The following is a 12,458-nucleotide window of genomic DNA, read 5'->3' as shown; positions in this document are numbered from 1 at the left end:
CCCTGGCTACAAACTACTACATAACTTGTGTGGGAAAACTCTTCTGTCCTAAAACAATACTCACATAACCATGTCATTCAAAGTTTGGGTAAACTACCACTGGTCCTCAATCTGGGGGTCGGGCCCCTCCAAGAGGTCACAGGAGGTCATTACTGGTTAACAAGACAGGAAAGGACAAAACGTGTACTGTATTATTGCTGTATACAAAATGACTTATGTCTTGTCTTGTGAAATCCTCGACATTTTAGCCTCTTTAGCCCTGAAAACGTTCTTCAAATGAGACAGTTGGGACAGATTTGACTGCTCAAAGCTCACAGAGATACGCAGGCTGTGATGAGAGGCCCTCCAAGCAGACATCACTTTGTCAAAGGCTTATCAAGCCGAGTGTGGCAGGGAACCACCACTGTACTTATTTTTCCTGTCCATAGAGGTGCTGGAGTGATCCCTTCCTAGACCAGTGTAAGAGATGGGGGACAAATTGTGAAGTCATCATTCTGTAGACAGGAAATTTAGCCTTCGGAAGTCTGAGTTGGCCACATCAAGTCTTAAAAAAAATCTGGCTTTGTGTTATTTACAGATGGAATTGCATATTGAGTATTGATTAAATTAAGTCAGACTGCGGAGGCCTCATGAAGTATTTACAAGCAAACTTAAGAAAGCAATCTTGGGATTTTGTCCCACATCTTCAACACTGGAATCACTAGAAAAGATCTCCTCATGAAGAGTATGGAGGAGTAATGATTACAGTGACTAATAACTATTTCCACAGACAAATTGGCATGTGAGGATTGTATCAAGACAGACTTGAGAAATAAAAAAACGAACCCTCTCATTTTAAGACTAGAAACAAAGCCTTTCCTGTGGACTGCTGTCTGCAGTCACCATCAGCGCAGAGAACATAATCACAGAGTAATAGCAGGGGTGGACAAGGGCGTCACATCATCTCTTTACATTGACTTTGGGACACAATAAAACCAAGGCAGGAAGAGAGAAAAGCACAAAATGTTAACATTTTATTTACAAAGTTGTTTTTTTTGTCATACAGAAAGTAAAAATGTAGCTACAACCTTGATTTGTGCAACAGGCGGCCACACTAAAAATCATGGCTCGCTGGTTGCACAGCTGCTATAGCAATAATTTTATTGGGAAAAAATAAGGAACAGAAAAAAAAAAAAAGACAAAAAAATGAGAAATAATAAACCCAACAACAAAAAATAATTCATCCAACAAAATATTAAAAGCACAGACCCAAAACTAGATACCAGTCCCAAAGTCCTCACACGGGAATACATAAAGAGGGATCGACAGTGAAATTGTGGAATGCTGAGTGCTGGGCTGCCTGAGAACCTCTGGGCCGTGGGGTGGGTGAGGTGGAGGGTGTTGGGTGGCTCTCAGTTCCATGAGGGAGAGGGGGGAGAAAAAAAGGGGGCGGCAGCTCCACTCGGCCCACCCATCCGGTACAGTCTTGCCCCTTAAAAAGAGCTCAGAGCTGGGGGGGTAGACGTGGATTACAAAGGCGGTGTGAGTTGTAGGAGGGCGGACGTTTGGGTTTGTGGGGGAGGAAGGGTAACTCGGTAGGCTCTCGTTTTTCAGTTTTGCTCTTAATCGTCGTCTTCGTCGTCGTCATCGTCGTCCTCATCCTCTTGGTCTCGCTTTCTCTTCTCGCCTTTGCGAGCTTCTGCTTCTGAGAGGCAAAGAGGAAATCTGTGTCATGTGGTGTCATATGGTGCCACCAAACTCCAATTTTAGCACAACAGCAACTACAAATCTAATATTCCATTTGCAAAAAACAACAGCCTGACTCAGTCCAAGCCTTTAATCATGCAGGAATCACAGCATGCTGGATTTATGCTTTTCCTTTTTACAATCTTAACATGATATAATCTTTATGTGTTACATATCTCAACACATATGCAGAGCTCTTAACATTGATTAACTTATATCTTTCAGCATTATTAAAGACATCCTCTGGTGGGATCTCAGGGAGTCTGGGCAGTGTTTAAGAATGGTCACTATCATGTTTTGCTGTCTCTACATGATATGAAGTTACACGATTAGGAGCTGAAAATAAACAGTGTCAGATATGGATCTTCAGTATTGACATTTTTCAGGAATTAACCAGCCCTCACTCCTCAGATGTTGCATTAAACAATTAACATTCTCATATCTTTTTGTCCCCAGAGACAATACATAATTTATCCCAGTACAGTGTCTTGTTTTAGTCATAATGAATGGTCAGTAATGGGTATGATCACTGTGGTAGTCTCTTGTTAAGGCCCTGTAACCTCTCCTGTGCAGAGCAGCCTCAGTAAGCAGAACCACCAGCAGGTGTCATATTATTCCTGATATCAAGTTTTTATCATTCATTATCAAGTTCGCTGTGGTCCCCACATATGTGCGTGTACTCACTATTCCATGCACACATTTCTTTTATTAAAAAGCTGCAGCTTAAATACCGTTAAAAATACAATTTGTTTCCTACATTTGACAATTGACCTTTGATTATTCAATAAAAATAAATAATAGAGAAGGGCTGGGCAATAGAGAAAATCAAATACCACAATATTTTTACCCAAATACCTTCATATCGACATTGTGATGATATTATTGGGCTGATTATTGGTGCTTTCACCAAATATTTACACAATGTAATGTGGATGTGATGACTGAGCAGCTGGAGCAGTCTGGTAAAATCAGGAAATTACATCACTTCACTGTCATGCAACCTTTAAAACCACTAAAGGCCCTACTTTATGACGCTATGTAGAATTATTTTGCACCTTTAATTTTTAATTCTAAAAAGTAGCTTTTTAAGACTTTTTCAAGATAATATCTGATGTTTGCTTTTCTTGTTCAAGCAAGGCAGGTAAGTATAAAGGTAAGTAGTATATGTACGTTGTCCCATGCAGAGGCTTGTTTTATATAGGAATATGGTTATTAGAGTGAGTCAGGTTAATCTACATTTTGCCAAAACGTAAGTGCAAATATAAAGTAAAAAGAGTATTAGGTTCAGTGGTGGGTTTAAAGATTTGTAACATCAGAAATGTGAACTTTTACGCAGAAGAACTTGACTCATTTTGACAAAAAGAAATTATAAGATGTAAATGAAATTAGTTTAAATGTTATTGGAAATTCACACTTGCCAGCAAAAGTGAAAGCCAACCCAACATTCACGCTCGTTGTATAACAAGCTTTGTGCCTCACTTTATTTGTGTTTTTTCAACAATGTGTCTACAATTTTCATAGCTTTTCCTTGGATGCCTGCTGCTTAGAGTCTGGCACCTGGTCGCTACCCTTTCATACAGTCCTAACCTCACCTGTGCGCTGTGCCCAAAATGAAAAATGTCCCTAACACAGCATAATAAGAGCACAATAAGGTAACTCAGGCAGAGAGCAGAGTCTCTGCAGATAAATACACCACCACACACTTCCAGTGGGTCATCAGTGATGACTGAGAGGAATTACTTTGTATTGTTTTTTAAGAAAATCCTGCAGAGTATACAAATCACAGTAAAATTTTTTGATTTGGTAAGTCGTGTGTTCAGTCGCTATGTTACATGACTATCAATGGATTCTGGTCTCTGTCTGCAGTGTTCATTGCAACAATAGTTCAGTGCCTTTTTAATGAAGAAAGATTGCATGATTCACTCTAACGCAATCTATAGCCCCTTTTACACTGCAAGATTTTCCGTGAATGTTGGGCTGTTTTGCTGGCAAGCTGTGAGCGTTTAGACACACAGAGCCAGATTGGAGAGTTGATCCGAGGCGCCCAATTTTCCGCCTCGTAGGGTAGTCATATTGGCAGAACCCTTTTAGTTTAAACAGACCGAGGCGGCCTTCTGCAACGGGAGGGGCTGTTGATGACTTGTGGGAGGAACTGTTGATGACGCCGCATGTGCGAGCCACTGGCGGTGGATAAACAGGAAACAAGTGATAGCAGGAATTAGCGAACAGCTAGTAGCAAGAGGGAAACGCAAACCTGACAGACACTGTAAAGATGAGCAACTGGGGAGACAAGGAATTGCGCGCCCTCCTTGCCCTCGCAAACGAAGAGGCCATTAACTGTCAAATGATGGGGACGATGAAGAACAGGCCGACTTATGAGAGAATCACCAAGGGACTGACCAGCCACGGCTTCCCTCCCACATCACTGTTTACGTCACACGCTGAGCTACACGTTTTGTTACTTGCTCACGCCCCCCATCACCCTGAAAAAGGCGCATTCTGTATAAACAAAAGTAGGTAGGCGGCATTTTGCTGCACTCCCCGATTTTGTTTTTATACTGCCAATGCTGAAAAAAGACTGATTGGGCTTTCCTGCAAATTTGCACAATTCCTATCTAAAAAGGGCTTATGAAAAATCTGTGAAGTTTCCTAATACTTAATGCTCCTGAAGTACAGGGCAGAATAAGAAATGTCCCACCTATTAGGACATACAAACATAAAACAATTATTTGCCCTCCTCCAGAGTTTGGAGTTGTGACGGAGAGTTTGAGGAACTGTTGTGTTGTACGTAGAGTAGTAGTTTACTGTGTTGAAATAAGTTTTCAAGGTGCTTTGGCTTGAATGCATTTTTTTAATGTAAGTGGGACTGTGTTCAAACCACAGAAGTAGTACGTACCGTCTTCATCGTCATCGTCATCGTCATCCTCTTCATCCACTTCCCCATCCTGACCAAAGTCTTCCTCCTTGGTAGACAAAAGTGTACAAGTTAAAACAGAAACAAGGAATCCAAACTCCATGTAAGACGATTTTCAGCCAAATAATTCTGTCGAGCTTTGTGTTTTTAAATTACCTCATCTTCCCCGCTGACCTCATCGTCATCCTCTTCTCCTTCTACCTCCTCTTCGTCTTCCTCATCCTCCTCCTCCTCGTCAAAGTCCTCCTCCTCTCCGTCCTCATCTTCCTCCTCCTCTCCCTCTGCAATACAAAGGCAACAACAGCCGGTCAGCCACAGAGTGGAATCATGCAAAGTCCAACAGTTATAAAGTCCACGTTCAAAGTGAAGGGCGCAGTTTATTAAATAGTGTTGCTATGGAAATCAAAACAAAGGTTCAGGCAGGCAGCCATGATGAGGGTGAACTGTATTCATATTATTTAGCGGTGTATTCATCTCGTGTTGGTATCTTTACAGCGGTTGTGGACTTCTGCACTGATGATGATTTATTATTGTATATTACTGCTTTGCTGCCTTTTTTCAACTGTCTCGTAAGGTGTCCTTGAGCCACCTCCGAGATACTGGAAAAACTTCTCACCTTCATCTTCGTCGTCATCTACGCCGTCTCCATCCACCTCTCCGTCAGAGTCTGAGGCTTCCCTGTCCTCCATGTCGTAGCCATCCAGGTAGGTGAGCTGTGGCAGCAGCTTGAACACGCTCTCTCTGTAGTCATTCAGGTTTGTCACTTCACAGTTGAACAGGTCCAAACTCTTCAGGTTATCCAGCTTTTTCTGTTGATCAGATGAAGCGAGGTGCTGCGATGAGAAACTGCTGCATGTCTTGACTTTATGGTACTAGCTGCTAATGTGAGTGTGCTGTGTAAGGTTGGGTGATAGGTGTTGTAAAATGGATATTTATATGCAATATCAATTACAAAGAGATTTCACTGATAAGTTTGGTTGTGTTGGGACACTGTAAGGAGAACTACTTTGTGGAAATGATGGATTTAGGTTTTTTCAATCAATGTAAACTAACTTGATTTGTAAGATACATCATTATCTGGATCATCAAGAAAAAAAAAAAAGAGTTTGCATTTGTTTTTATATTTTTATTTTAAATCTATTAAGTTTCTCGACTGAATATAGATAAAAAAATACATCACAAATTCCTACACCCCTAACAAGGAGAATCTTATATGCAGTTTGCTCAAAGGTCTACTTTTTTGTTGTTGTTCTTGTATGAATTTCCAGTCATTATTTGAAATTCATATGAGTGAATATTAAATACATGTGCTACTGATAAGGAGAATCTCTCCTGAACTCTTCTTAGGGTCAGCTGCAGTGTGTGTTTAGTGTCAAGAACAGATTAAATATTGATATCTGAATACAGATACACAGAGCAGTGCTGGAATTAGAAACATGTATGTGATTTGTATGCAATGGGTTGGGGTAATAACAGCTAACTAACTGTAATCATATTTACATTAATGACATTGTGTGCATAGAAGTTTTTGTCTAAATATTTAAAATGCTTTGTCTAATTATGATGAATCTGTCACAAAAAGCACCATGTCTGCCCCCACCTAAGACAGAGTAAACACACAGCGTACAGTCTGGAGGCATGTGGCGTGTTGCTTCTAACATGTCTGAAAAACATACCAACGGTTCCAATGTGCTGATGTCTTTCAATTTGTTGCCACTCAGGTTTAGATGTGTGAGGTTGGGGAGTTTCTCTGCTAAAACATCAAGGCCTCCGCTGATTCTGTTGTCACTCAACTCCAGCTGAAAGATGGTGGAGAGAAACGTTATGACAGCAGACACTTTATCACAATACTTGCACAGGAGGTACCGGGGTGAAACATCATTTTTCTTACCTTTTTGAGTTTTCCTAGTTTAGGCAGGTTGGAAACTGACATTAAGCAAACATTTATCAAACTGAGGAACTCCAGGTTGACAAACTCAGCTGTGAGGCCTTCGATTTTTCCTTCAGCTGATCGACAATTGTCAAGGACGAGTTCTCGTACCTGAAATATAGATAAATAAATATATTACATTAAAAACCAATACAGTTTAATGCAATTAGTGAAACTACACTTGCTTTTATTCATCTGTAATTACAATTTATGTTGAAATAAAATAAAAAATATTGCAAAATGTTTTATAAAATAGCATTTCTGAAACACAGTTATATAACTTTGTGAACAAATTCATTAAAACAAGTTGGCAAACAGCATAATTATAATGTGTTTATTAGGGGGTGTTGTTGTTGAGCAAAATGGCCCTTTACTTGGTGTAAAGTAATTAAAAGCTATTTCGTAGTTGGTGTAAAATATTAGAAAAACAAGTCTGAAGGCGGAGTTACTTTGACTCAGTTAAAGCTAACACTGGTTGCGCAATTCAGTGTCGGACAAAAACGTTGCAAAAAAAGTTGCTGTCAACCGTCAAACATCACGATTTCTCAACTAAAAGCACCGAAACGGATCCTGTGTCTCCACCTAAAAACACCCGTGTGCTCCGTTCACCCGAGCACCACGGATAATGTAGTGATTTCGTGGAAACGAGGAAGAGAAAGCCAGTAGCTTCCCATGGCCTGCTGATGCAGTCACTAATGACAAATGCAATGATTTTTAGTGAGCTAGCTCGCTACAGGCTAGCCATTGCCCCTTTTAAACGCTGCCGTGCAGCAGAGGAGCAGCTACAGAGGTCTGTCTGCCCGCCATTAGCCAACCCAACAGCAACGGAAAGGATTGCGAATACACCCTTAGTACAGATTTTCTTTTTTTGTCGTTAAACCAGCTTTCATGGTGGGAAGTGGAATATTCCTTGTCGTCGAGAGAACGACCGTTATTGCCAGTTTGTTACAGGGCACGACGTCGTTTTCAGGTCGAAGTGGCGAAGGAAATATATTGAGAACGGAAATTTAGTAAAAACAAAGATGGAGACAGTTCCTTTCTCCCAGAGCTTCAAAGACGACAGAATGACAACATGGCGATTCCTGAGACACAGTATGCAGTTCTCTGAACACTTCAATGACAAAAAAGTGCTGCCTAGAAAGAGTAATTACCGCTACTTACACGCTATCTAAGTGATTTTAACGATGTTAAACGAGTTTTATATCGTGCATGAGTCGAGAGGAAACGCCGACCGTCGAGTTTTTGGCTGCCCACGCATCAAGCGCGGTGCACTGGATCTCCGTGTCATTCAAGCAGGCTGGCTCGGTTAATGAAGCCGCTGGCCAACACATCGATCCGTTTAGTGGCAAACAACGCCAAGTTTAGCTTTAACAGCCATTACTAGTCGACAGAACAGTTGTGTTTGGGCTTTTTAACATGTATATAGGTGTATTTTGTTGTCTTTGCTCGGTGTAACGAGGAGGGTAATATGGCGGGAACAAAAATACTAAGTTAGGCTGCTGCTGCTGCTTGAATGGCTGCGACTCATCTGATCACCAGACTTCATTAAAGAAGTATGCAATATTTAGCAAATGGATGCAACGATATGAAAAGGGGGTAACGCAGCTGCTGTACGAGCGTGTTAGCTATTTTTGGGAATAAACCGCTGCACACTCCCTTTAAAAAAACTTGCAACAGCTTAAACGTGGCTTTTAAACAACCCACTTTAACAGGAATGGCTGGCTACCTGCTACAATGCGTGTAAATACCAACTGGCTTTCGGTGATAGTAACAGTGGCTTAACGTTAAGTGGTCAAGGTATGGATGACTCGTGAATCAAGCGACTGTTTTTTGTTGTCGCTGCTGAATCTGGCCATTTGATATTAACGTAGTCCACAGAAATTTCAGCACATAACTCGTGATCGCCGACGGCCCCGTTAACATGTAACAAAAACTCATTTTCAGCACCGTGGCTTCGGAGTTGTAAAAAAAGCATTTGTGTTATTTTAAAAAGCGCCCCATTTTAGCAGTTATGCTAGCAGCAAACATGGCTACCAAGGTCTGTATAAAATATACCGCTCTGTGAATGCCAAACGCGGCGCAGGAAGCAAATGTGTTCACATATCAGCGTAAAAAGAAGTTTACTAATTGTGGTACAACGGGGGAGTCGAGCTGGATCGTGTGTGCACCACTGACCAAGGAGGCTGCGAAACGGTTAAAGCACTGCAATAATGCCAGCAAGCTGAGGGGGAATCGCCGTTTCAAAGTAACGATTGAATATAGCTTTTCTCCTCTCCTTGCCCCCATACGCCCAATCCAGACCAGTATAAAGGATTAAGCTTGTTGTGCGAGTGTTTTCCGCCCTATTATGAACGAGAAACACAACCTAAAGCCCATGTGGTCACCATTACGTTAGCCACACAGGTCACTCGCAAAGCAAAAAAGTAGCAAGCTGGCTAGCAAGGCTAACCAGAAAACTAAGGGTTGGTTTTAAAAAAGCACGACTCACATCAGACGGTGTCCTGTTTCTTAGCTCCAAGTGGATCCTCTTGCTCATGTCCATCTTGCCCTATGAAAGTAAAACTTTTCTCTCTTGGGTTTTGTTGGGATCTTCAGTCCAAAGGCAGAGATGCCCTAATGGAGGGAGAATATAGGACTGTATAATGAACTGAGCCAAACGCTAAGTTAGTCGGAGAGAGGAGAAACCATGGAGGGAAACGGGACTGAAACAAAATATATGCTCAACAGCGCCATCTGCGTCCAGCACGCCCATCGCCTCTATAAAGGCATTGCAGTCACAAAACATGACGCTGCCCCGAAACGGTGCTATGGTGCAATTTATTTCTGCAAGGAAACTACTGTACTATGTTGAGTGAATTCAAGAGGCTTTTGTCTGTGTAGTCAAATTTATTACACACAAAAAAAAAATGCAGAACATATGTGTGCAGCTAAACAGCATTCAACCAGTCAGACGTCGATAAAGTAGGTCATATGGTCAACTTTGTTTATCTGCTTCTCTTAAAGTTCTACAGCTTGAAAAGATACCCACGTTTCATATATTTAAAGTCATATTCATATATTTTCATATGCAATGTGTAAATAAGGTGAAAACCCAACGTGGTGAGGAATTCCTGTGTTGATCCTCACTTAAACCTGTTGCCTTCCTTTGTTTGCCAGATGCATATTTGCAATTGTAGCCCAGCCAGTGATGAATCTGTAACCCTTTGTGCCCGTTATGATCAATAAAGTGCACAGTGGATAAATTGTGTTGTACTTGTGGTTCATAAATGCCAGATTCCTTTAACCGTTTGGACGTCCTGCGAGAAAGGAGGGGTGTGTTTGGTTTGCAGTAAAGAGAGCATTGTATATGCACATGGAGAGCAGGGCACCCCCTCCAACCCCACCCCCCTTTACTTCCTGAGACCCCAGAGCCCTCAAGTAGAAGTGTACTTAGCAGGAATTGTTGATTTTTATACATTAAATTATGAATCAGCAATTCTATTATGTATTTAGTAAAATTATGGATCTATTTTAAGGTTTATAGTGCATAGATATAACACACATTACCACAGGATCCAAGCTATAATGCCAACATGTCACTGTTAAAGGTACATCATCCTAATAGTTTCTGCTTTGTGCAAGTTTTATGTAGGCTACATAATACATGAATATAACAGTTTTTTAATCAGCGCTTGGTACTTAAAAATGTGCACCAGAAGGTGGCACTGTAATATCTGCTATGACATTCCTCAAATATGAGATTCATCGTGCAACAGTAGGGGTGTGTGTGTGTGTGAGTGACAGCCTTTTCTGCGCTGTGGCTGTAACAGTAGTGCTGATAATAATCAGTCATTTGGAGAGATGTGGATACTTGGAGGAAGTCCATCCTTGTGTCTGCGGGACATTTATCAGCTGAGGAGTTAACTGTGGTCTTTTGGCCAGCTGGAAATCAACACTGATACTGGAGATGCTGGAAACTGTTCAAGGTTGTTTGCATGTGTGATTATAAGTGTGTTAGGTTTTGTTTGATTTTACTAGTGGGACAGTTTGTTCATCCTAGTCAGTGTATGTCAGAGAAGGAGGTTGTGATACTTGGTATTGCATGGGCTTTGCAAGATGAGTTTTTTCAACATTAAAATCTATCCTGGACAAAACAGGTGAATTATATTTTCCACTGCATCCATGGATGGATTACTGAACAGGCTTACAGGACACAGGCCCAGGGACCTAAAGTGTCCGGGGCCCCCGAGTCACCTGCAAACTGTCACTCAAATTAACCTGTACCAGCCTCATAGAGACACAAAATGACCACAAAGTGACACAAAAAGACCACAAAGACATGCAAAGGGACAACAAAGAAACACAAAACCACTAGAATGACCTGCAAAGGGACAACAAATGACCAAGGAAATAGACAGATATACCCCAAAAAGACTAAATGACTTATAAGAGACAAAAACAACTACAGAGAGACACAAATTTACCTCAAACAGACACAAAATGACCTCAGAGATTCACACACAACCACAAAGAGATTCACAGGAACTATAAAGAGACACAAAACGACCAAGAAAGACACAAATATACTCCAAAGAAACAAAAAATTACTTCAAAGACATAAAAATGACTACAAAGGGATACAAAGGAACCACAAAGAGACACAAAACATCCAGGAAAGACACAAATATACCTCGAAGACACAAAATGACCCCAAAGAAACATTAACAACCTCAAAGAGATGCAAAGAAACTACAAAGACACACAAAATGACTACAGAGAGACACAAAACGACCAAAAATATATATTTATCTCAAACAGACACAAAATGACTACAAAAAGATGCGAGGGAACTACAAAGAGACAGAAAATGACTAGAAAGACCTGCAAAGGGACTATAAAGAGATGTGAAGCATTTAGAAAGACATGCAGAGGGACGACAGAGACACAAAAGCAACAAAACACAAATATACTTCAAGGAGATACAAAATTAGTTCAAAGACACAAAAACGACCTCAAAGAGACACAAACAACCACAACAAGATACAAAAAAACTACAAAGAGATACAAAATAACCCAAAAAGACACAATCATACCTCAAAGAGATACAAAATGATAACAGAGACACAAAACTACAAAAAGATGCACCACAAACAAACAAAAAGATGCACAACCATCCCAAAGTTCATGGGTCTTGCTCTTATATAGGAGAAGTAGTGGGGCCTTTTGCATATCTGTGCACAGGGGTCCATTGCCTCACAGTCCGCCCATGACTGCATCTTGTCTGCACTCATAGGTTCATCCATATAGAATGTACTACAGACAGACAGACAGACAGACGGTAGTTCAGATTAACATGCAGTTCTCTTACTGTAATTTTCTGAAGTGTGTGTGAACTGAAAGACACTCCTTGAATTTAACCAAGAGACCCTCAACATTTCCCCTACAGTGCTGGAGGCAATTGGCGGTTGAGTGTTATTTACTCTGCTGGGCAGCTTTTTTCTCTGAATGGCTCAAACACACACATCAGGGCTCAATGTGCTGTGAGAAGATTGAGAACACACCCCAACTGAGCAGCTCTCCATCTGTGAGATAAGATGGGTATGCCCCTTCTCCGGCTGAAGACAGGATTTCTGGCTTGGTCTCTAAAGGCTATCTGATAGCTTTTCAACACAGCAGCCTACCCAGAGTTCTTTATAACACATTGCATTATTAGAACAAGACAGATTTATCACAAATAAAATGTTTTTTAGTATGTTTAGTGGGGATTATTGTTATTTATACAAAAAGCAACATGCAAGGCTTTGGAAATTTGCCATTTTTTTAATATCATATTCAGAGTTTCATATAACTTTTGACCTGTTTGTGACTGCCACGTGTGGATTATGAGACAATGAACCCCTGAGCACAAAT

General features: G+C 40.9%; 1 protein-coding gene across 1 annotated transcript; it reads right to left on the bottom strand.

Annotated features, from left to right (window-relative positions):
* Window positions 1–1,463: 1,463 nt before the first annotated feature.
* anp32b (acidic (leucine-rich) nuclear phosphoprotein 32 family, member B) lies at window positions 1,464–9,289 on the bottom strand. Its single transcript, XM_050043898.1, has 7 exons — window positions 9,058–9,289; window positions 6,531–6,680; window positions 6,316–6,438; window positions 5,256–5,448; window positions 4,796–4,920; window positions 4,622–4,688; window positions 1,464–1,684 (listed from the first exon to the last, which is right to left on the bottom strand). The coding sequence occupies exons 1-7, from the start codon at window positions 9,109–9,111 to the stop codon at window positions 1,602–1,604; spliced, it is 795 nt and encodes a 264-aa protein (XP_049899855.1). The 5' UTR covers window positions 9,112–9,289; the 3' UTR covers window positions 1,464–1,601.
* Between the last annotated feature and the right edge of the window lie 3,169 nt (window positions 9,290–12,458).

This window comes from Epinephelus moara, chromosome 5 (assembly GCF_006386435.1).
Source record: "Epinephelus moara isolate mb chromosome 5, YSFRI_EMoa_1.0, whole genome shotgun sequence".
Taxonomy (NCBI): Eukaryota; Metazoa; Chordata; class Actinopteri; order Perciformes; family Serranidae; genus Epinephelus; species Epinephelus moara.
Note: the sequence above shows the minus strand (reverse complement) of the source record. Positions and strands in the feature narration are given on the sequence as shown.